General features: G+C 39.3%; 1 protein-coding gene across 1 annotated transcript; it reads left to right on the forward strand.

The window, feature by feature from the left end:
• Positions 1-9165: 9165 nt before the first annotated feature.
• On the forward strand, positions 9166-13086 carry pcdh20 (protocadherin 20). Its single transcript, XM_026165146.1, has 2 exons — positions 9166-9326; positions 9724-13086. The coding sequence occupies exons 1-2, from the start codon at positions 9279-9281 to the stop codon at positions 12343-12345; spliced, it is 2670 nt and encodes an 889-aa protein (XP_026020931.1). The 5' UTR covers positions 9166-9278; the 3' UTR covers positions 12346-13086.
• Positions 13087-24446: the final 11360 nt, after the last annotated feature.

Below are 24446 nucleotides of genomic sequence, written 5' to 3' on the forward strand. Positions count from 1 at the left end.
ATCACACAGAGGGAGGACAGTTGAGACAGGTTGCCTGTGAATTCATCATTTGGAGGTCTTTTTTTGTTTCACGTAAATAAAGGGTGATAGCTGATGTTCCATGTGGGAGTTGAAATGTGAATGCGAGTGTGTGAGAGAAGGGGGGGGGGGGGGGTATTTGAAAGCAGATGGAGGTGGGAACCATCTCATTACTCTTTGGCAAGAACTGATCAGTTTCCTCCTTTGAGCTAATAAATAAAAGTGTTTCTAAACAAAGATTATTATTCCAGGTAGGCTGTACAATGGATGATTGACGGTTCTCTTCTTCACGAAGACATCAGTAAAAAAAAAAAAAAATCTCTTTTCGTGACCTGACCGGCAGAATCGCCAAGAATTTACCAATGATTTTTGAAACCTATTCCTGAAATGTCAAATTTGTCATAAATTAGCTTTCGGAAATAGGTTTGGAATAAATTTGCAAAATAGACTCTTTAGTTAAAAAAAAAAAGTTGTTCTTGACATTGCCAAGTATAGACAGACAGCTCATCAATTAAAGTTTTCCAGGTTTAAATCTTGCAGTGCAACCTGAGCTTGCAAGACACTGTCTGCCTTTGTAAGTACACATCATGGGCTGATGGGTTGGCATGAGTCTGCTTGAGAGGGAAAGAGAGAGCGAGATGGTGTCAGATGCGATATTGATGACAAGCCACTATGCTAGTCTCTTGTTTCCCCTTGGCTCATTGTAAGGTCACAGTGGAAAGGTGGGACAACAAATGCCACCAAGTCACTCTGACAGCTTGACCCCTGGGAGAGCAGATACCCTTTTCATCAGATGCCCCTCCTCCCAAGCGCCCCATTCCGTGTCCTTTCTTTGGTCTTTCTTTTCATTTTATCCAATTCATCTTTATTTAACATTTACTTTTCTCCATATGGACTCCAGTGCTACCAACTGTTTGCCCTCTTTGTCCTGTTTTCCCTTTTCATCTATATACCTATACTTACACACCCTAAGACACACAGCCTTGCCCTCCCTGGCAGTTTCCTGGGGTTTTCAATCTCATGTCACAAATAGGTAATAAAGATGCCATCAAAAGGACACCAGAGCATCCACATTCTGCCTATTTTCCCTCCCACTCATAAATCTCCAGAGGGCAGAAGGACATATGTACATCACCTAGCGAACTTCACCGCATTGAGTTATGTTTAGTGCAGGCTTGTTCCCAACGTGATCCAAATGTATAACACTCATGTGGACAGAGAAAGAACAAGAAGCATACTGTGTAAATAGGGCTAATGGTGGTCAGCGAATGCAAGCCATTAAGTAATCTGGAGTACAAAGCAAAATGTATCTTCAAGGGCCCTTCTCAGCATGCTAACCACAGAGAGGAGGAAGATGCAAGGGAAGGACAGGAAACGCATACTGTATTTATTCCCCTCCAGCTCCTCCTCAGACAGTCAGATAGGCTCTGAGCATAATGTCCTGTCAGATATGACCTTGAGCAAGTCCATTGTCTCCCAGGATCTTCACTCACACTGTCACATCAGGCCACTTCAGTGTTCTCAATAAAAACAACACAACAACAGCATCCCAATGATGTATTGCTGCGCATCAGTTGCATTAGCAAGCAGCTGGGGCAGGTTTGTCATTCACAGTAATTGGATCTGTACAGTATAATCTTTATGATTTAGCCTGTCTTGTTCTTGTGCTTGGTTTAAATGACATTATATAACGGCTGTCTCAATAAAACCATTGAACAAACAGGAAAAAAATCCCAGAGACATTCCTAAGCTTGGTAAATAACGGTGCCTTTAAATGTATTATTAAATTGCAGCTTAGAAGAACTTTTTACTTCAGTCAGTTTACTTGAAGTTGCATGAACACATAGGCTCAAATCTGCAAAACATCAGTAAATGGTAATGTGGCAGACAGGACTTGCATGTATTCCAGTTCCAGATTTAAAAGTTACACTTAGTATTTTGGATGTCCAAAATGTTAGGAATTGGAGTGTGGCGCTTTAAAATGCCAAATTTAGGGCCGTGCCTTTAGGAATTATCTCACCTTCATGCGTATGTTTATGTCACTGCACATGGCATTGCACGAGCTTTAGTTCCAGCTAAGTGGCACATAGTTCTCATCTGTGCCCTTATGGCATTTCAGTGATTCACTCCGAATGACTCATTTGACTACACCTTTGTGTGATGAGGGACTCAGATGGGGTTTAAATTATGATTGTCTGAATTATTTCTAAATGTCTGCACCATTTAAAATATGAATATGTAAGAAGGAAATACAGACAAGAATGAAAACTTAGTTATAAATGATGGGGTTCGCCAATAATGGATTGGTGACCTGTTCAGGGTGTACCCCTTTTTGCACCCTGTGACAGCTGGGATGGATGGATGGATGGATGGATGGATAGCTGAAGATAGGTTTGTTTGAGAAATGGTGACATGTCTGCAGAGAGGGCATGTATCTCAACATGTCACATGGATAAATCACAGATGCGTGGGTTCGTGTAGGTGTAAAGGTACTTATATGTACTTATGTGTGCAGGTGTGTGTAAGGGAGGTAAGGTAAGGAAGGATGGGGGAGGAAGAGAGCGGATGAGGGTGTCCAGGTGAAATGTTGTGATAACAGCAGAACTGCATTCCCAATTATAAACTATCCATTCCAAGAATTTTTTTTTTTTAAAGGAGCCTTGTTGTTGAACTGTGGGTATGTGCAGTCAATCAAAAGCACCCCCAGGGTTGAAGATCAGCTTTGGCCCATCCTTGCGTAAAGTTGGAAAGATATGTCTGGCACATTCTTCTAAGCACAAGGGCATCACATGAGCTTCAGTCCTAGTATCATGCTTCAGATTATGGCACCCCGGAGTGTTGCTTGTGGGTTCATTTTGTGTTGCAGTCACAAGACAAGCTTGAAATTATGTGGAGATATCACATGTTGGAATTAATAGGAGGCTAAGCATATGAGTCTTCCAGGGTAAGACACTTCCTGATAGAATTTTTGTATTTCATTTTTGTTCCCAATTTTGAACTTTTCAGACACCAAGCCGTGAGTAAGTAAGTTCTGACCTCAAGCTTTCACACTGATTCAAAAACTCATGCAGTGGTGTTTTAGTGGATGAGAGAACATAAATGCTGTTAACTCACCTTACAAAATCTGAAACAGCTTTTATGCAGATCTCTGGAGTATTCGTGCACAGTTTGCATCTGTTGGCAGACAATTTTAATTTCCACTGGGATTTTTTTTCATGTAATTTTGATTTTTTTTATACAATGTTTTTTTTTGACAAGACCCAACTGCAGTTGGTACACCATTGTTTCTGTACACACCTGTTTTATAGTTGAAGTGAGTCATTCCTGTGATTTTATTCATCTTGCTAATTTAACACCCACCTACAGTTGTGGTCAGAAGTTTACATCCACTCGTCATGGGCATGAATGTCGTGGTAAGATTTGTTTGAACTGTTCTATTTCCAGGGTGGACTGATTGTACAGCACACATCTTTCATCTCTTGTAAAACACAAAGTGGGTGCACAGTCTTTTTCTTGCATGTGTATATTCCACTCTGGTAAAACAGCAGTTCAAAGAAATCATTAAAAGCTCCAAATTACCATGACATGTATATCAACGATGAGTGGATGTAAATTTCTGACCAGAACTGTAAATTCAACACCGATCACTTTAAAGACCAACAACAGAAAACATCATGGGTTTGAAGAAATATCTAAGGATGCAGTGTGTGCCGATGTGACACTAAGAATACAACAGTTCATGACATAATTTAGCATCATTTTCACAATTCTGGCTCATGTCCTAAAGTGAACTCAAAGTCTAATAGTTTTTTGTAAACAAATGAAAATTGTCTCCTTCTTGTACTGGAGAATGTGTATATACTTTGAACCATTCCTGATAACGCACAGAAACAAGCCCCTGTGTGACCAGACAAACTAAATCTCAAATTACACTCAGAAGTACAGTTACAAAAATTAAAATCAATGATATCAGTACCTATTACTGATAGGTAGCTCATGAAAGCTGCTTGGCAGCTCATGAAAGTCAAGGTCATAGATATCCCTTTGAAAATGAAATTTCACTAAATTTATAATAGCCGTCAATGTTTGCCTTGGGTACTTTTATTTCATGCTTTTTTTCTAATCTTCTCCTGTCCACTCTTTGTGATCCCGTTCTTGGCTGACAGAAATGAAATCCAGCATGGTCTTCTGTTGCTGTAGCTACTTCAAGGTTCCACATGTTGTGCTTTCAACAGTGTGCCTTTGAAATAATGTTCGAGCTACTGTATCAGCCATTTCTACAGTTTTAACATCGTGCATTAAATTTACAGGAACTTACCCTATTAGTTAAACAGCTTTGAGCTGTATTACGATCTCTCTTTGCAATTTCCCATTTTTGTTTTATTCTGTGCGCCTCCTGAAAATCATGCTCACTGATTATTGAGGAAATTAAAATTATTACTGTTATGCGAGGCAAAATTTGATTAGATGCTCACTAAAGCCTGTTTGCTTAAATTTTGTCAAAATAAAATAAAAGGCATCTGTGGTGTACTGCTCCCAAATATACACGTCATTGTATTGTATTAATAAACAATGTCAGCTGTATAATGTGTTGGATCCGGACTAAATGTGTGTTGTTTCACAGCAGTAACAGAATGAAAAAGCCTTTTCCGGAGCAAGAATTGATTTTCTCTAAAACCAATGAGGCAACAATTGACTTAGTTTTTGAGATATGGATGTATAAAAAGTTACTAAGCGATTATTTTCCATCAACAAATCGAACCCTTCCGGAAACTCAATTTTATACCTTAATGATATACTCAAAAACCTCAAACTGAGGCTTTGAAATAGTCACACTGTTAGCAGGCAGAAACAAGAACCTGTGGTGGGCCAATCGATAGAAACTTCATTACCAGGAAGCCGGGCTAGTAATCTCCTTGGCTGCAGCTGTGAGGGACATACATTCTACCACAGCACCTGTTCTCAATGATATATCCAGTCTGCACCTGCACAGGCACAAAGGCACACTCACACTACTCTGCGGTTTAACACTCCCTCACTATCTTACCATCTCTTTTCTCTGTCTGTCTCAAATACGAGCTCACAAGGATTTTGTGTTATTTCATACTCTTGCCTTGCTTCTCTCTCCCAGCCTTAGATGAGCTTTCTTACATTTGTGCCAGGATGCATCTTTAGCAGCTGATAAGAGCAGAAAAGGGAGAAAAACTGATGGGTGAAAACAGAAGAAGAGAGAAGCAGCAGGGGAGATGTGAGGAGGGGGTGGAGAGCAGTTGAAGTTTTTTTCTTTCTTTCTTTCTTTTTCAGTTAATACAAATAGACCTTTGGGGTTCAGAAATTGTGTAGTATAATATCATGTTAGGACAGCTCCATTTTACACCAAAATTGGTTCTATAATGGCAAGCCACAGAGACATTTTAAAGTATTTTTCCTTTCTAGCTTTCCCTCTTTGAGAAAATTGGGTCTCCACAGGAAAAATGACAAATCATCGAGTTATCAGGGATAAGTACTTTTGCAAGTTTTTAGCCTTGGACCCGATTCTCACACTTGTAGCGATCTAATTCAGCTATAAAACCAAGGCAGGTAATAACAAAACTATAGATTAGGTCCAAGATGGTATTTGGGACCCAACTAGAAACAAGCAACCAAAGTAGTCCTATATATCTGGACTGTTAACATGTAGCCGAAACACACCTTTTTTTCCTTCTTTTATGTTAATTCAACCAGTAGATGGCACTGACAGAGCAATAACAACTACTGCTTACTTTATAATAACTCTTTTCTACCTTACTTAAATAAAAAATTGTATTCCCATAATGTTAAAGAAAATAGTTCTCCTGCTCATTACTAGGAGCAGAACTAATCACTATCTGTTATCTCCTCCTTGGAGATGAGTAGAAATGCTGTGGGCAATACTGGAGACTGTCCTCTTGAGACAGAGGGATGCACTAAGAGCACACGGCTGCATAATGTTGTTTCCAAACAGAAATATAGAAACAAGATAGGTTTTTTATTGGCATTTAGGCCTACCCTTCTATCATGGTGCTAAAGGTTTATACTGAGACTTTGTCAAGATATATCTATATGCTAACAGCTCCCATTATGCATCCTGGTACTGCAAAGTAAAGTAACTGTAGGGGCTTTCTACTGTGGCTCCCACACAACTATGACTGACATAATATATGTGAACTAAATGGATTTCTGCCCAAATGAATAAATTTACCCACATTTCATTGTGTGCTACTCCATTAAACTGAAATCTGTGCTTAATCTGCAACAATTATCGGCTTGTGATAAACACAGCAAAAGCAAGTTTGATTAATTCAGTGGTAGAAAACAAGTATTTCCGACTGCAGTGTATTGATTTGCCAAGAAGCAGTTCTACAAAAAAATAAAAAGCTGTGGTACATATGTCTGGAAATGAGTAATCATATACAATAGGGTTTTCTCAAGCTATATGCAGTAACTACATGTTGTTTCTTTTGATTTCACATTAATTACAATATGTGTGTGTGTGTGTGTGTGTGTGTGTGTGTGTGTGTGTGTGTGTGTGTGTGTGTGTGTGTGTGTGTGTGTGTGTGTGTGTGTGTGTGTGTGTGTGTTGCCAGAGTTTCTCTAGCTTGTACAATGGATTTGAGGTACTGTGTCCTTGTCCTTGTTGTTAAATCAAACCAATTACACTGTAATTGGTTGTTTTGGCCAGATTGTTGTTTTCAGTATGAGCTTATATAGATGTTGCTTTGCATAAGGTGATTTTTGTGATAGGTTGCAAGTAAGTTTTGTTGTAATGATTTTTCTGTGTAGACCTCAGTTGTAAAACATAAATGCAATCCTTTGTGTAGTTGTGTGTACTTTCACTTTCCCTTTCTAACAAGCAGGTATAGTTTTATCTCAAAGCTTTCTTGAAATTCCAAATCTCTTCTTGACGTTTAATAGGTCCTCTTAGCACCACTTCCTTAGAGCCATGTCAGTAGCTTTAGTCTTTTCATGTGTAGCCTTTATATGATTTATAGCTGCTACAGTGCACCAACACTTGTAGGTAGGTAGGTAGGTAGGTAGGTAGGTAGGTAGGTAGGTAGGTAGGTAGGTAGGTAGATAGATAGATAGATAGATAGATAGATAGATAGATAGATAGATAGATAGATAGATAGATAGATAGATAGATAGATAGATAGATAGATAGATAGATAGATAGATAGATAGTATTGCTTCTTCATCTTCTATCATCCTTACTTAACAGCCATGAATCTGTATTGTGGATATCAAGATAGCTTAGCAGCCCTTTGATTAAATGAATAGACCAAGTTTAGAGGACATCTGTTAGCAGATCTGGGAAAAGATTACTCAGCCTCATCTCATACAGACAGAGTAGCAAATGATGTAATTAAGGCCACAAAAATACTGCCTCTTGGCCTTGGCCTCTCGCCTCATTCAATCTTTTGTAGTGTAATATAATAATACGATTCCACTTTACAGAATGCACAAAAAATAAATAAAATATTGAAATTTCTGTTGCTTAATACACTTGAGAAATCGTAGAGCTGTCGACTGCAATTTTAAACAGAAAATTAATACGCTTAGATTAAAATCTTTGTGAGATGTAGAAGTAGAAGATAAAGAAATTAACATGACTAGCAGGCCAGACTATGGGCCAAACTAGGGCACTGCATTCATAAAGATGATTTATATACCAGAAACACAAAACTGATGTAATGCTCTTACTTTACATTCTAATTGATTTTTTCCAGACCTTGTTTTCTATGGCCCTCAGTTTGTTGTTTCTGAAGCTGAGATGAGCTTCACAAGCTTTGAGGACTAACAGATACACAAGTCATTAAAATACATCACTTTCACTGGTCTTTCTGTTCAGCTTCCCATGATGCAACTACTATAGGGTAAATCATGTAATGCCAACAGCTTTATTCTGGTGTACAACTCTAATTCTGTCATGTCATCTCAAGCAACTAAACCTCAGACCTTCTGTACCTAAAGGCAGCTTTCAAATGAGTCTAATTTCCCTCATCTGCTTCTTTCCCACGCTCTAAAGCCTCTTGGCCTATCATGTCTTAAGTCTGTGTTTACAGAAATATTTCCGAGCTCAGTGCATGGACCAGAAAAACTCTGGTTACAGGATGTAACATTTATTTGGAGATTATTCAGTATACTAGAAGTTTTATCACTGGAATATATGCTACATTATCCAAGTGCGTCAAAAATATTACAGAAAATACGACAACTATTACTATTCCTAATAAAGAAGGAAATGCATAAAGTGTGTTACTAAGATTAAGCCCCAGTTTTGCCCAGCCACCAACCCTTGCAATGAAGAAATACCTAACACAGTATGACACATACTGCGTGTGTGTGACTGTCTCAATCTGCCCTTTTCCAAAGAACTTCAATCATTTAGTTTCTCTGAGCAGTATGCTTCCAATCCCAGCAAACAGCTGGCCTGGCATTTAGAACACATGGGGATTAGTGGGTTGATTTATTTAGAGGCTCAATCCAGAGTCTGACCATTGCACCACTTATGATGCCAAGATCACCTCTCTGCTGGCTTGCTGATTATATTTTCATTTTTCTTCTATTGATTTCATCCATATTCTGCATGTATGAAGAAGCCATATTTGAATGAATCTCACAATTTGCTTATGTTTACGATCAATCTAAATCATGTCTGCATCTTAACAATATACTTTCCTATCTATAGATGCATTTAGAAAATCAAAGTCTCCATTTAGGGGTTGTAAGAAGCATTTTACAGTTTATCATATATTTTTCTTTAATTGATTCTGTGGATTTTTATTTCTGCTGTGATTGTTAACTACTGCTGGATTAAACTAATCTGTAGGCGCCTGATATTTTACATCTGGCTTAGTCTCCTGAGTCAGTATAAGCTCAGTTGGCAATCATATGTTTTTAGTTTGCCACACAGACAGGTTGGCAGAAGCCGTGTGGGCGTGTGTAGAAGGTGCAGGTGTGTCAATGTGCTTTGATAGCGTCGTTTAAAAAAACAAAAGAATCTGTGAACCAAAGTGGATTTCCCACTTGCCATCGTCTCTCATTGGTTGTCACAAGGGCCTGATTTGCATATGGTGGGAGTGTCCTGAGCAGGCAGTGGGATGAATGACTTGTTCAAGTCAGATAGAAATAAGGCATAGCACTTAGCAGAGGTCTGCACAGCTCAACGCTCAAAATGCCTGGCTTACTTAAACTGCTCCTCTTCCTGCTATGAGTGGAAAGTGCTACAAACGGACATAAACATGTTCAACAGCAGACATCCTAGACTCAGCAAAAGAGGAAGAATATGGGTAAGTTTCACAACAATTTGCTTCACAAACAGAATTTAATGTTACGCAGCTACACATATGTTAGATGGCTTTGTGAGCACCATTTCATATCATTAAGGCAGATATAGGATTAGGCCCTTATACATTATATTGTTTTTCATCTTTCTCTTAAACTTGTGCAGATAAACCTTGATTTCATAACAGTCTAATTTCAGGGCCTGATTTAAATACTTCATAAACTGAACATATGGATGTTATTTTGTTATTTAGGTTTCAGAACAGCTCTGTAACTGATAGGAAAACAAAATATTTATTTTTAATGAGAATAAGAATAATATATCCCAAATACCTATTTCTTTACTAACTTTAATTAAACCACAACATCTTCATCTTTTAACATTTTTTCTTGTGTTTACAGGGATTGTGCATCCTTTTGCTTTACACCAACCCCCTTTCCTGTTTGGCAAATTTCAGTCAAGCAAAAGAGCTCATCTATAAGATAAAGGAGGGATTACCAAGGGGGACTTTTATAGGAGCTATTGGAGTAGATTTAAATTTGGATTTCTCTGTTGACCCCCCCTTTATATTCAGTCTCGCTCAAAAGAAGGTCAGTGAACAGTATGTGAACCTAAATAATACCACCGGGGAGCTTTACACATCTGCTACAGAGATTGACAGGGAGACTCTCTGTGCTGATAACTTAGAGGGGCAGGGATGTGTCCTCTCACTGGATGTGTTTGTGCTGCCTCAACAATACTTTCAGCTTGTCAAAGTAAAGATTCTCATTGAGGATGTTAATGACAACAGGCCAAAGTTCCCCACAGATGAGATCGCTATGTCTGTCCCTGAAAACGCACCAATCAATGCTCGCTATGCAGTAGAGCAATCGGCAGTTGACCCAGACCTGGGTCCTCATGGAGTGCAAACCTACTGGCTGGTTAATGACTTTGGAATGTTCACATTGGATGTTGAGGAGAATGAAGGAGGTGAGCTGACGCCTTTCCTCATTGTGACAGAAGCTTTGGACCGAGAGACTCAGGCGGAATACATTACCGATATAATTGCAGAGGATGGGGGGACCCCTCCTCTACTTGGTGCTGCGACTTTGAAAATTGTCATCACGGATGTGAATGATAACTGTCCCCAATTCAAAGAGTCACAAATTAATGTCACTCTGCATGGGAATACCACCAAAGGGGTACATTTGGCACGTCTGCATGCTTTTGACCCTGACCTTGGTGCTAATGCTCAGATCAGCTATGCTTACAGTGAACGCGTGCCAAGGGACACCAGGAGCTTGTTCCATTTGGACAAAATTACAGGAGTGATCAAGCTCGCAGGGAAAATAGACACTGGCACAGCCACATTTTACAAACTCACTGTTCTGGCTACTGGACCTGGTTGTATTCCTGCTGTAGCCACTGTTATTGTCCATATCATCAAAGTTGTCACTGGACCCCCTACTCTCATACCCCGGTACATTGCGCCAGAAAAAGATGGGGTGGTAACAATAAAGGAATCTGAACCAGCTTTTTCTCCAATTGCTTTTTTTACTGTTAAAAACATTGATAAGAACCAAAGGGTGGACTGTTATTTGGAAGGACCTGGTCCCTTCAGGTTGAGCCCCTATCAGCTGTTCAAGAATGAATACCTGTTGGAGACAACAGAGCCCTTGGACTTTGAGAGGACACAGGAGTATGATCTTATTTTGGTTGCTAATAGCACCCGTGGGATCGTTATCAAGACCTTCCTTAAGGTGCAAGTTTTGGACGAGAATGACAATGCCCCTGTGTTTCAGCAGTCTTTGGTGGAGATATCAGTTGAAGAAAACAATCCGCCAAACACTTTTCTCACTCAGCTCCAAGCGTCAGACCAGGACAGTGAAAGCAGAGGGGAAGTTCTTTACCTCCTCGGAGGCGACGCCCCTGGTATTTTTGTTGTGGATCGAGTTACAGGTATCCTGACTGTGGCCACATCGCTGGACCGTGAGGAGAAAGAGACATACCGGTTCATCGTGAGAGCGGTGGACCAGGGGACACCCAGAAGGGAGTCAATTGCAACAGTGGTGGTGACCGTGCAAGATCGCAATGACAACAGTCCACGATTCATCAACAAGGATTTCACTTTCTTTGTGCCAGAGAACTTCCCAGGTTATGGTGAGATCGGTGTCCTCTCTGTGACTGATGCTGATGCTGGAGAAAATGGCTGGGTGGCCCTCTCCATCCTGAATGGCAGTGACATTTTTATGATAGACACAGGCCGAGGGGCACTGAGGGCAAAGACATCACTGGACCGGGAGCAGCAGGGGACCTACCAGCTATGGATCGAGGCTGTTGATGGTGGGGAGCCTGCTCTCTCCTCTGTCACAATGGTTACCGTGCTGCTGCTGGATGTAAATGACAACCCACCAATCGTCCTCTTTCCTCAGTCGAATCAGTCTTACATGCTAGTGCTACCCAACACTGTACCAGGAACATCAATCACAGAGGTGTACGCTGTGGATAAAGATACAGGGATGAATGCTGTGATTGCCTACAGTATCATTAAAAGGAAAGGCGGTGAGCCCGGGTCTTTTGCCATTGACCCAGAAACAGGAAATATCACATTAAAGAGGGAGCTCAGCAATCGTGGCCTATACAGCCTTCTGGTGAAGGTCAGTGATCATGGTCAACCTGAACCTCTGTACTCAACAGTTATGGTTAACTTCTTTGTCAATGAAACAGTGAGTAATGAAAGTTACATTCAAAGTCTGCTGACCAGAGAGGCTGACATAGAGGTAGAGGAGAGGCCCTGGTACATTGGCCAGATGGCAGAGGGGCCTGAGAGGTATGAGCCGTTCCCGTGTCAGCCTGTCCTCATTGCTCTTTCAGTGACGTGTCTGGGGCTGTTCTTCTTGGTTGTCACGCTGACGTCTTACATATGCTGTAGGAGGTTTAAAAAGAACAGGATGAAAAGATCAGAAGTGGAAATACCTTTAAAAATTCAAAATGACTCGATGCAGGTTGTGAACAGAAAGCTCAGACAGATCTCTAACATCTGATGTTCAGTTGTTCACTCGTTCAAACAAAAAAAACACCACCACTGTTTACATAAATGTTTACAAAACTCACTGTAAGAACTTTCTCTTACATGAAGTTCCTCTTTTGGGCTTTGTGATGATTGTTTTTTGTCATATGCCACCACTTTCTGTCAACTGTTGGCAGGCAGCAACGGTGTCATTACAAAAACATCACAGTAACTCAGTGAATATTACCAAGGTCCCATGTAAATACTGTATAAAAAGATTTACAACTTTATATACAAGTTTTGCATTTGATTGGTAAGGACAAGAGACACTGCTTTAGAGAAAAAAATGCATCTCTTTAGACCATCTGTCACTTGTATCGGTTATACAAATATAATTGAAAAATAAATGTATTTCCAAGTTAAATGTTTATCTATATTCATGAGGTAACCGTGAGGTCTGTAATACAGAAAAGGGCAATCAAAGTGAATTGGAAAAGCTAACACAGAATACGTGAATGCCATAAAACGTCGTTCTATACACGACAACCGCAATGACAACAGACCAAACTAGACTAACAAACAAACTAGACGTTTCTTCACACGTTTTCACTTGTGTCTTACTTTCTACTTTTGCTCAGATGTTGTGCAATAATATAGTACATATAAGTGATAATTGAGTGATATAATGTTAGGTTAAAAGTTCCGGGGGAAAAAGCTTGTAGGTGCACCTTGAGTTTTTTTGTTTTGTTTTGTTTGTTTGTTTGTTTGTTTGTTTGTTTGTTTGTTTGTTTTTGTCCCCTTTTCTTTTCTTTTTATCAATAAAAATTCCGTACAGCTGTTGTGCCAAATCAGCACAACAACAAAATAATCACATTTTCATCACTTTGCTACTGGAACTGTGTCCAAACTTGTCAAAAAAGCTACTTTTAAGTTAAATACATCACTTTCCTTTATAGAGTCATGCAATTCTCAATGTGTCTGTGAAAATATGCAAGTGTTTGTGATAGACTGTTTGTAACTATTAAAGATACTTTATTTTTATAATACACTGGATTTTATTCTGTATTGATTTCATTATGTCTTGCTATCACACATATATCCTACATGCACTCAGATGTGTGTGTCTAAACTTGACTGGTATAAATGTCATTTATATGCTTAAAAGAAAACAAGCCTGTAGTTTAGATTAAAATAAACTGAAAAACACAAAGAATGGAAATATACTTTAAAGTAAGGAAGGAAATTGATAGATACTGATTGGCACCTAATAAAAAATACATTTAGACTTCATCTTCTTCATATATCAAATTTGGTATACAAATTAAGTGCCTGTTGGATCTTACGAAGTGTGAGTGTCGCTGAAGGAGTTAAAGATCAAAAGTACATGATTCTGTATTATTGTTGCCATCACCTGTGAAGAACAGACCTGGTGAGGTAATACCAAGAGTCCCACTAAGAAGGAAAAACATAGTGCAGCTGCTCGTGTCTGGTGTGTTTGAGGATCAAATTCACATTTCTCACCTCTCTTGAGTGGTATTCGCAATCACTGTGCTTTTCATTCCACAACAACTTTGGGATATATCTGGAAAGTGTGAAAGTGCTTCTGACACATTCTCCCCCAACAGATCAACTCAGAAAGCCTTTTGGTTTTAAAGCTGCTTTTTCTCTGCCCTGTGCTTCTTTGTTGTATTTGTATGTTTGCTATGAAAGTTATGTGGGCAAAGAGGCTTCAGGACTCTTTGTACCTGGGCTAACTACTGTATGCACCCTCCCAAGTGATGCACTCTGTTGTGTTATATGCCTCTAAAACCAGTTCAGGTTTGGCTTTCACAAGACAGCAAGAATGCAAACAAACCTGTATTGAGAGTACATTCTCCAGCGCAGTTTCTCAAGTAAATACCAGCCTTATGTTTTTAACAGTAGCACGTCATTAACGCACAGAGCACATCAGGAACTGGAAATAGCTCCGTGTAATCCTTAGTAATCACCTTGGGCATATGTATGCTGGATGCATACTATAATGTATTTCAGACAAATAATAATATGGGTGACATAAAGGAAATCAACATCATTAGTCTCATGTACTATCAGAGCTGTAACTGATTGGCCTGACTTTAACATTCATTAAGAAAAAGAGTAATCCAGCCGCACATTCAATATACTTCCTATGGTCTTAACCTCCTAGGACCTGGCGTCCACATATGTGGACATCACATTTTGGGTTATTTAGACCAAAATACTCAATTTTGCTCAACAAGGGCCTAATATCCACTTACGAGGACATTAAACTGCTACTGTTGTATCGAAATTTTAAACGAATATCCTCATATGTGGCTCTCGTTTTTCTTAGAAACAAAAATTAGGTAAAAAAAAAAAAAAAATCTGGTAATAATTCTTTGTTTTTACATTAATTAGGACCCAATCAGCCCAAATATCAAAGAGAAATTAAAAATGCATGCCGTGGAAGAGTTCGGGTCTTAGGAGGTTAAATATTTGTATTAACTTAAAATATGAATTTCTTTGTGTTACTGATTAATTCATTTTTTGCTTTTATCAAGATATTTTTAGATGTATGTGACTACAGGAACTGGAAGGCTGTGTTATAAAAAGCCTTCAATGCTAGAACATCATTGCAAATACAGGTGCTATGTTAGTCTCTCCTCATGTGTCAGCCAGAGGCGATACTCAGTCTTTGCCTTAATAATGTTGCTGATGTCATCCTACAGTAACTTAGTAACTTCAAGTAGCTTAGCCCAGACTCAGTTTGTCTGAAGCCAAGTGACACATAATATAACAAATTTTGCAGATTTCTTTTCTTCTCTCTTTTCTTTTCTTTTTTTCTTGCTCTGAGCAAACAACTACAGATTGTGATTAATTGCAGTAATAACAACTGAGGTCTCACTTTAGTGTGTCTCATTTCTCTTTCACCCGTTCTGACTCTTTCAATAAGTCGTTTCATTCAGCATGTTGAGACAGGAAACAGTCATACAAGACCTTTATGTCTGTGCTGGCCTAAACCCAGATGTTATGATGATAGAGTATGGTTCAGTGTGCAATAACAAACACTGGTTTCTATTAATAAATGGTAAGATCGGATCGGATTGGATTTGTTTCATTTTAAGATGTTTCAATAGGTGAAAAGAATACATTTGGCTTCAATATTAACTCTTCTCTTGTATGTCTCTGTTGTGGCCTACAAGCTGAAAAAAGCACCATGCTATTTCTCACATGTTCACTTTTAGTACATATAAGTAACGTTTCTTACTATAATGGAAGTTTTGATAACTTGCTGGTCTGGAGGATTTGTGTTACCCCAATGCCACAATCTACCAGAAGTGCACATCATCCAAGAGCTACATCTAAGACTCTTAAAGTTCATGACAGTACAGACTGTGGCAACATGGCTTTTGCAAAGTTGCATCTGAAGAAACAATAAGACTTCTGGACAGACAAGACCAAAGTGGAGACATCTGGTCATAGTGCACAGCGCCACATTTGGAAAAACCAAACACAGCATATCCACAAAAAGCTCTCATCGTAACCGTAAAACACAATGGTGGGAGGGGTGATGATTTAGGTTTGTTTTGCACCCACAGGACCTGGGCACCTTGAAGCCATTGAGTCAATCAAACACTCCTATGTGTACCAAAGTATTGTAGTCAAATATGAGGCCATCTTGGACAAAAATTGATCATGCAACTGGACAATGATGCCAAGCACAGCAGAAAAATCTACCTGACTGAAATTCTGTGAAGGGGCCTGCATAAAGAATTGCTCACAATCTGAATGAACTACAGCTATGCTGCAAAGAAAAGTGGCTCAATATTCCTTCACAATGATGTGACAGACTGATAAATACAAGATTTCTTTGGGGTATCCAAACCTGCTGCATGAATCTGCATCCCTAGCTATTTGTTCTGCAGTCAAAAAATCAAGATATTTCAGCTGTACTGTATCCTTCAGTCCCACCCAGTCTTCCAAAGTACCTTTAACCTTTGCTTTTTGTTTTTTCTAATCTTCAGGAGACTGAGTTTGATATATGTGTCTTGTTACATAAATCCTGTTCTGGGTTTTACATCTCTAGAAACAGATGGAAAGGGGGCCAAAAAGACAGAGGCACCCCACAGCTTTTCTACATGACTGATCACTTCAAGTGGTGATCCTGCTGATAGCCAGTTTGATATCCCCAGACCAGGACAGAATAAACGTGATTTAAATCGTGTTCTTGAACTTGTGACAGACACCCTTAGTTTTCTGTGTTTTATATTATATGCGGCTACAACTTTCGATGCATTTATTGATGTGGTTGTTCATTTGTTTCAGAGAGGTCTTTCTTCATAATCTCATGCAGATACACTGAGAAATTACAGATACGGTTCAGCTATATTCCCTTCCATCTTTCTCTCTCTCCCTCTCTCTCTGTTTCTCTTACCCTCTCTCTCTCTCCGCTACACCCCACCCCCCCTTCCAGGAAAGTCTATCTGAAATTACATTAAATTCTTAATGGTGTAGACAGCAAGTAATTACCATCAGTCACAGCCTGATCTCATTTCCAGATTGGCTTTATTGTAACGTCCCTCCCTTGAAATCAAACAAATAAAGACACAATGAGAGGCCCAGGTAGAGTTACAGAGCTCTGCTGAATAAGAGAGGCTATGTTTCCCAAGTTATGACATCAAATACGACCGCCCCTACCACCACCACCGACACCACCCCACGCACACACACACACACACACACATGCATACGCACACACAAATGGACTTTGTTCAATCTTCAATAATGCATCTCCATATTCCCCCACTGAAAATCACTGCCTTTGATCTGAAACATCTTTTATTTGCTCTGATGCAACAAAATATAATCCAATCGCACTCTTTTGATCCTGCTGTGGATTACGTTACTAATTTTCTTTAGTCCTCCATCCCAATTTTTCTCTCAGTTTCATCCTGTTTCATCCCAGCAAAACACAGAGGGGCTTCTAGGGAATTAACTGCGTCAATTTATTTCAGAATAACTTCTTTTTTTTTTCTCACGACTTCTTACAATTTAATATTGTCCTGTTCTGCCACTGTATGCAATATTAGAAACTTGTATTTTCTATTCTGATGTTTGTTTTATTTCAATGGCTAAGAGCAAAAATGATACTCTAGCTTAATGTTTTGGGCGTGTATTCAGATGATTCTAGTCTATTTTGACCATGGAACTAAGCATGACTCACTCATTTACAATCCTTTAAAAGGATTTTTGCTTCTCCTTGTTTGAACCGTGCTGAAGGGTTGTCTTTGACAGACACGTAATACTACTCTACGCTTGGGGTTGAATATGATCTGTAATTGAAGTGTATTGATGCAACTATATAGTCAAAGGTAAGAATGGCATTTTAGTGACATTTGAATAGTTCAGAACAATAGAAGAATTATATCAGGACAGATCTGCTTTGGCTAATTTCTTCAGCACGTTGTGTTGAGGTGAAAATGAGTATGCACCACAATATTTGTTACCAGGCGAAAGAGCCTGAACTAGAACATAAGATTTACAGCACAGTGTTACATTGCACCTGTGCTCTGGTGCTGTGGGGATCTCAGCCACAGGTGAGCTTTGACAAATGTATTTTTACATGCACACAGCTGAATCTTTAGGAGGGTGTGCATGTTTATGTAATTATGTAATAATAATAATTTTGCACAGGTGGCACATATACTAGGGTCATTTTTGCAAAATGGATTACTATTTGAATTTCTTTTCTGTTTTTGCTAATATATTCATCCACAGGTTCTTTATAAATTGCAGTCATTTGTTAGTGATGACTCCCCTGACTGTTTTTTTGTTGTTGTTGTTGTTTGGGGGATAAAAATTTCAACATCAGTCTTACACTTGCATTTGGTTATTTATATGTTATTTTAATCAAATGACTCGCCAGTCCTAACAAATATTACATAAAGTTAACTGAGGAATGTGTTCCTCCTTTGCACAATGCAGTAAGTCAGGCCAGATAGCTTTCATGCATGTCCGCATCCTCACCACGCACAAATCCCCCATTAATACGTACACTATAGATACAAAACCAACAGCCTTAAGTCTTTTCCTGTCTTTAAACAATTCTCAGCCCCATTAAACGTCATCCTCTGTTGTTAGACTGTAAACAAGAAATGCAAAAGGCAGTCATTCCTTGTATTGATAGAGACTTACTTTGAGGCCTTTGTGCAAAAAGCTACAGCAATGTACTGGCGACAAGATTAAAAACTAAAGAGTGCCATCTTGCTAGACTACAAATTTAACCCAGAGGCATATAGACAACATTTTCAGGGCCTAAACAACCCTTAAAGCTGGGCCTACCTTGATTTCATAAGAGAGAATAGTATTCTTTTTGATCGGTGGCTTGTGGTGTTGCTATCAATCTTCCCCTCCGATTCCCATTTGTCCTGAGGAGCCACTCACAATCACACTGCTGTAAGCGTTTGGTGAGTGGTGAGCTTCAGTGGTGTACTTTGAGTTCTGATTGTGAGTTTAGTGGTGTTTTGATCTACAAGTGAGTAGTGTCTTGCTTTGGTTTGTTTAGCCATATCTTTTCTGTATTGTCTGATCATGTGCTTGTAGCTGTCTCTGAGTTACCTCATCTTACAAATAAAACAAAAAAACAAATGTTGTTTTTTTTAATCTGCTCTGTTTAGCTTTTTCTTTCACCCACATTTAACATTTGCTACTCCCCTCACCCATTAGCCATTTTTCTGGAATGTAACAGGAAGTCAACAAGCTCCAAGCTGTAATGGGGCTTACTGTAAAGTGAATCAAGCAGCCATTCCTTGGAGCAATCATTTCCACTCGTACCAACTGTTAAACTGGTTTTCTTCCAAACGATGCACTTGATGCTTGCTGGTTAATGCTTCTGTTTAACTGGAGCAGCAAACAGATTTCTAAGGAGAGCTAACTAACAAGTCGAACATTTTTAATGAATCAGAATTCTCTGATTAGCTGACTACAAGGTCGCTGGCTCATCGGTTCCTGTTTTAAAAGAGTGCTTGATTTCACAGACCACTGACTCCCCATCCACTTTCTCTTCCTTCTCTCAGCTGACTCTAATTCTCCCGTGTCTCCTTCCAAACTGATAGGGAACACAGCTACACAAATCCTTTTAAAAGATGACACAGCTGGCAAAGGGGAACCTAATTAATATTTTCTTTTGCGCACTGGTGAAAAGCCATTTCAAAGGTCTCAAAGCCACTTAATTTAGAGCTGATATACTTTTGACAACTGTTCTTTTTGTCTGTTTGTTTTCTTTCTTCTGCAACTCAAGTGCCCAGTTAAAGTCAACCTCACCTCAACCGTTTTTAGTTGATATAAGTGTGTTCTCATTCCATGGCATAAAATGTTGTGGTTCAGTCAGAAAATGCTGGGTTCACAGATATTTGTGCAATTTTCCATGTGAACAGAAGACCAAAATGCATAGAAGAACCTAGACTGGCTAATATTCATGTCCACACCAAATATCACCTTTTTCCACTCTCTGTTATTTGCAGCTGAGATGTTAAGGTGTACAGAACACTGGTGTCAGCGCTATTGTATAGAGGAAATCCTGTTATGGGATTATGGGTGTGACTATCAAGGTAACTCTAAAAAGGTTCCTTTCCACCTGTCATCAGTTTTACTTTGTACTTGCATTACCTTTGTTATGAATTGTCAAGATAGTGACTGCATATGTTAATGGAATTAGTTGTGGTTGTTTTGCAGAAAAAACTGTGACTCTATCAGTGCTCCTCAGTGCTTTGATATTTTGAAAAAGTATCGTGTTGAAAACTACAGCTTTGTTAACAGACGCTATGGGTGGGCTTTAGATCACTATCCATCGGCCACCATACATGTAACCCAGCTGTGAAATTGTGAGTGGCTTCAAAACTTGTGTGAGTCTTTGGGATGAAAATTCCTTCTTGATGCCAAATGTCAGAGGAGAAAGGCCAGACTCCTTCAAGCTGATAGGAAGGCAACAGTAACTCAAATAAGCACTTGTTACAATCAAGGTCTGCCGAAGAGTATCTCTGAAAGCAAAACACATACAGCCTTGAAGCAGATGGGCTGTAACAGCAGAGACTTCACTAGGTGCCACACATGCCAGCTCAGAAGAGGAAACTGAGGCCAGAATCACAAGGATCACCAAAACCGGACAATAGAAGATAAAAAAAAAAACTGACTGGTCTCAGTTTCTGCTGCCGCATTTGGATGGTAGGTTTAAAATGTTGTGTAAACGATGCAAATGGTTAGATCTATCCTGCCTTGTTCAGACTGGTGGCGGCTTAATGGTGTGGAGGATATTTTGTTGGAACACTTTGGGCCACTTAGTAAAAACAGAATTGTTTCTGACCATCCATCCATCTCTTTATGACCACAGTGTGCCCATCTCCTGATGGCTGCTTCTAACAGGGTTAACGCACCGTGTGACAAAGCCCAAATCTTCTCAGTCTGGTTTCTTGAGAGTTCACTGCATTGAGATGACTTCCAGATACCAGATCTCAATCTGATAGATGACCATTGAGATTTGAGGGAATGGGAGATTCACATCATAAAAGCTGATAAATCTACAATAATATGACGCAAAATCTCCGAGGACTGTCCAGCGCCTCGTTCAATGTATGTCACAGAGGATTAGAGCAGTTTTTAATGTTAAAGGTTATTATCCAACCTGGTACTACAAAAGGTGTTGAGTGTATATATGTCATATAGGCACTGTGGTCACTAACACCCTGTTAGTGACCACAGTGCCTTTGTATTGGGCATGTCCTGTTTGTCACGGTCTGGCGGGGGCAGACCGTATGTGTTGCAGAGGAGGACTCAAACGCAGACCAAAACGTGGTGTGGATTAACAAAACAAGCCGTTTATTGAGACTAGAAATGAGGGTACAAAATAATAGGGCATCGGTGAAAACTAAACAATAACCTAAACTGGGTGAACTAATAACAAAACATAAAAAACCTTAACCATAGTGAACTGACATGGGTACCTGGAGATGAGACATGGATGCGCAGACGACCTGACAACAAATGACTGAAAGCACACGGACTAAATACACACAGGAGGATGATGAGGGAAGTGGGAACACATGGGGAAACAGCTGGCACACATGAACATAATGACGTCACAGTGGGAGAGTAAAACTGAACACGATGAACACAGAAACACCAGACCTCTTCACAATAAAACAGGAAACATAAAGAGACATAGACATGACAACCCGAACTTGACAACGTAAGACACAGACATGAAATGCATGAAGAGCAGGGGAGATTTAACATAGTTGGAAACACGAGGGGGAAATAATAAGAACTAGAAACACCTAGGCATGATAACAAATGAACTTAGGAAACCTGACGGGCTTACATAAACTAAAACTCAAAACGCTGGGTCAACAGACCCAGGATCATGACACTGTTTGCTTAAAACTATCTATCCTTGAATTGAAAGCACAGGTTTAAGTGGTTTATTTTTTTAACCACTTAAAAAAGAAATAAAGGAGTTATTTCTTTATCACAATTACGAACTTTTTTCCTCATTCTTTCTGTGTTCTTTGCTTTGTGGATGGCATGCTGTAAAATCAGAAACGAGAAAACAAAGTACTAAAGAGACTATAATGCACTTCATTCAAGGTTGAAGGAGATCTGTGTTGAATATATGTCGCATTGCAAGTAAAGTGTTCCCTCTCCCTCTCCTAGAAAAGTAGAAGGGTATTAAAGACTTAGAAGACAGGTGCCCTATATGGTCTGATTGTCTAGCTGTCTCACTGAGCTGTAGATTCAGCCTGAGTTAATGGAGTGCCAGATGAGTGTTCCTTGTTAATATCAGCCATTCATGCATTTCAGGAAGCCATTTCTTCTTTCAAGGGGCACTAAGTCTACTTACCTAATTTGGTGAATAAAATGTGAAAGTTTTTCGAAGAAAAAAAAAAAGCTCTGTCTTCATTTCTTTTATTTGCCCTCTTTGAGTGATGCTGGTCACTGATCTGCGGCACTGTAAGTGAAAAAGTATACCATATTTGGAAATGGGTAGACCAGAGGCTGAATTATGCATTCACACATCACATAAACATGTGCGGTACAATCTGCCAGTTAACTAATTTAACATACTCGAAATGTCACGCTTTTCCTGTTTTGCAGTGGGTAATGCCAATAAGAGCTGAAATTTCAGCTGAGGCAACAGGGCTGCACACTACTAATTGGATGGCAATAAAAGGGCAACAGAAAGAGAAAAACAGGAGTGAACATATTAATCCTTTTGCACTTTGTTTTTACCTTCTGACCTGACAGTGATGAGCAAAGAAACAAAGGAAAAAGGCACAGAAATGAAAGAAATGAGCACAGATTCGAGGCAGCAGAGAGAAAGGACAAATATAGACAGATGAACAGGTGGCTAGAGAAATAAATGTTTATGATGCAGCTCATTTTGCTTCAAGTTTTGCAATTAATGCCATATGGAACCTAAAATTTTGTGCCCAGTGCTTTGTTCCATCGTTGTTTCTTCTTTAAATAAACTTAAACCATGTCTGCTTCTTTTTTTTTCACGAGGCTTTGGGGTTTTTTAACTCCCAGGACAGGTTGATAAAATTCAGATGCAGAGATTTAAATGAATATGTCCTCTGCTTCAGCAAAATAATTAAATTACTTTTATTTCATTTAACATGTTTTGTAGGCCAACCTTTTTGGCCCTGATTTTTGGATCACCTTTTAGGCTTAGAAGAACAAGTTGATGTTTGATTTTACCTGAGCTTCGCTACATGCTAGGAAAACATGCATTTCTGTAATTAATAGTAAAAATACAAACTACTAAAAGTGCACTTTTTCAGATGCATGCTTACTATATTCCTTACATTCCCTTCATTTTAGTCAGCAACAAGAAGTATGACTTCACTGTTCATTATGGCTTTGCACTAAAAAGAGTCTCCTGTAATATTTCAGGATTGACCAGTTGAAGTATTATGCATGATGCATTACTCTTTTACAGGGAGGATTAGAGACACTAGTCATATGTTCCGGCTGGCAACAAACAGAGTGATCAGGAACAAATCATTTGCATGCTTGTGTAACATTCTCCAATGAACTTTGGATGAGTGCTTTCACGCCCCAGCTCAAAAGAGAGCAAACAACACATAGTCCTTAAATAATACTATTTTAAGCACACAAAGCAATGCAATCCTATGCACGCACTGTCTATAAATATTATGGGGTGTGAAAGTGCACGAATTTGAAACACAAATCAAAATGAGAAATGTCAGCTGGCGAGCTGGGAGATGAGAGTGAGATGATCTTGCAGGTCTGACTAATAAACTCCCGAGTCCACCATACTCAGGTGTACTTCACTGCTGCCAAGGGTCCCTCTCAAAACCCACACTTGCAGTAAGCAGTCAAGTGCCCACTTGTGTGACGCAGTACTTGTAATTGCCCTAGTGCCTGTTAGGACTGCAAGAATGTGGAGGATTATCAGATGTCAGTGGGATGCATTTGGACCACTCTGGCAAATAATACTGCATATGACACACTCGAGCTCAGATGACTGGTTGGGGCAAGTAAGTAGAATCAAGAATTCAACATCACAGTTACAATCAGGTGCCACTGAAAACACACTCAGTAGCTGAGAGGATAAAATGTGGTTAAAAAAATGTAAATGGCACACAGGAAGCTCTTCAACCTAGTCCATATAAAATATACATATCATAATTAGATTTTAAATGGCTTCCATATGCAGTATAGTGACAGGTATTTAACACTTTTTAAATCAGATATTGAGTTTTGACTTTGGAAATGAAGAATAATATCCAGGTTGAATCCAACAATATCTTTAACTCAGCTGGCAACAACTAAACAGATTTCTATGGTGAGCTGCAGTAGCTATAAATAACACTTCCAGTGGTGATAAAACAAAATCTCCATCAGTGTAGGTTAAGTGTTCGATAGGTTTGTGTTTGGATCACTCACTTGGCTCCAACCTGACAGTAAGTGAACACACATTTAAGTTTTCATGACTATAAGTGGAGCTATCAGATACACTCAAGGTGTCAGCTCAACAAAAAGAAACGGTTCAGCCTGGCAGAGAAGACGAGATAGGGAAAGAAATCAGGCAGTAACAGTATACGAGTATAATTCTTGTAG

This window comes from Astatotilapia calliptera, chromosome 1, assembly GCF_900246225.1.
Source record: "Astatotilapia calliptera chromosome 1, fAstCal1.2, whole genome shotgun sequence".
NCBI classification, from domain to species: Eukaryota; Metazoa; Chordata; class Actinopteri; order Cichliformes; family Cichlidae; genus Astatotilapia; species Astatotilapia calliptera.